The 1,193-nt window shown below is 40.4% G+C and overlaps 1 protein-coding gene across 1 annotated transcript; it reads right to left on the bottom strand.

The window, feature by feature from the left end:
- Positions 1–434: 434 nt before the first annotated feature.
- Positions 435–974, bottom strand: LOC149241299 (plant intracellular Ras-group-related LRR protein 6-like). The gene has a single exon (XM_089370500.1). The coding sequence runs from the start codon at positions 972–974 to the stop codon at positions 435–437; it is 540 nt and encodes a 179-aa protein (XP_089226626.1).
- Between the last annotated feature and the right edge of the window lie 219 nt (positions 975–1,193).

The raw sequence follows: 1,193 nt of genomic DNA, 5'->3' as shown, positions 1-1,193 counted from the left end.
ATGATGATATTGGTTATTTGATAATTTGCATGGTACAATTTTTATAATTGTAATGACTCTTCCTGAAATGACCAAGTGATTAGTACAATAAAATATTATCCCCTCTACCTAAACAATTGATACAATAAAATGTTATTCCTTCCACTATTTTTAAATCTCATACTAAAACATCTTTAATGCTTTTTAATAAATCTTATAATACAAAATACTGTAATTTAGGTATATGTTATATGCCATAAACACTAGAGAGGAAACAAACAGGCAGACTCGCAATGTGAACGTAAAATGCTCAAGGACACTCCTCGATTACCATGATATCCTCATGAATAGAACCTTCTTTCTTTCGTCCACATTTAGGATTTATAAGTTGACCTATCACAAGTGGTGGGGACTACGGTGAGGTGTCACTTCTCGCCAAGAGGTGATGACGAATGTCATGTAGTGAAGGAAGCACGTCGACGACGACCAGTTGCGGAAATGCAAATCTGAGCTCCCTTATCTTCGCTGTCACTGTTCTTGGATCGGTACTCTTGCCATGCCAAAGCTTTTGAAACATCAGAACCTGGTGTTACACATGTCATCAATTTCGGTACTATTCTTTGCAACCAAGATTCACGCGCACTCTTCATTCTGCATTTTTCCTTCTGGGCTTTTAGCCTGTCTGCCATGTATTCCCTGATGGCGTCCACATTCTGATCTACTACTTGGGGTGGGGGTACAACCAGAGGACTCCCTTCAACCTTCAAACACTGCAACTTTTCCAGGCAACCAATAGAGTCTGGTAGCGTAGTAATCTGATCGTAACTGATATTTAACTCAATAAGAGACACGAGATCCCCAATCGATTCCGGGAGAGCAACAAGATAGTTAAAACTGCAGCTGATGTCCAGGTATTCCAGATTCATCAAGTTCTCAAAATCTTTTGGAACGCCTCCAAGCTTGTTAGTGTGGACATCCAGAAAGCGGAGAGACATCATGTGGGAGATTGAATATGGAAGATGCGTGATCTCGTCCGAATGAAAACACAGCTTCCGGAGGTTCAGCAATTAAAAACCCAGCCTCTCAGGTAGCCGCCTCAGTTGGTTGAAATTGGCAATCAACTCTTCCAATTCTCTAAATTTAAAAGATTAATGTCATGGCCAGCAGCAGCTAGCAGGGTTAATGCATGGCAGGGTTGTAATACAAAGAAAATT

This window comes from Pinus tabuliformis, chromosome 8, assembly GCF_031772625.1.
Source record: "Pinus tabuliformis cultivar Carrire ecotype Pingquan chromosome 8, CPIR1, whole genome shotgun sequence".
NCBI lineage: Eukaryota > Viridiplantae > Streptophyta > Pinopsida > Pinales > Pinaceae > Pinus > Pinus tabuliformis.
The sequence above is the reverse complement of the archived record's forward strand: the minus strand, read 5'-3'. Positions and strand labels throughout refer to the sequence as shown.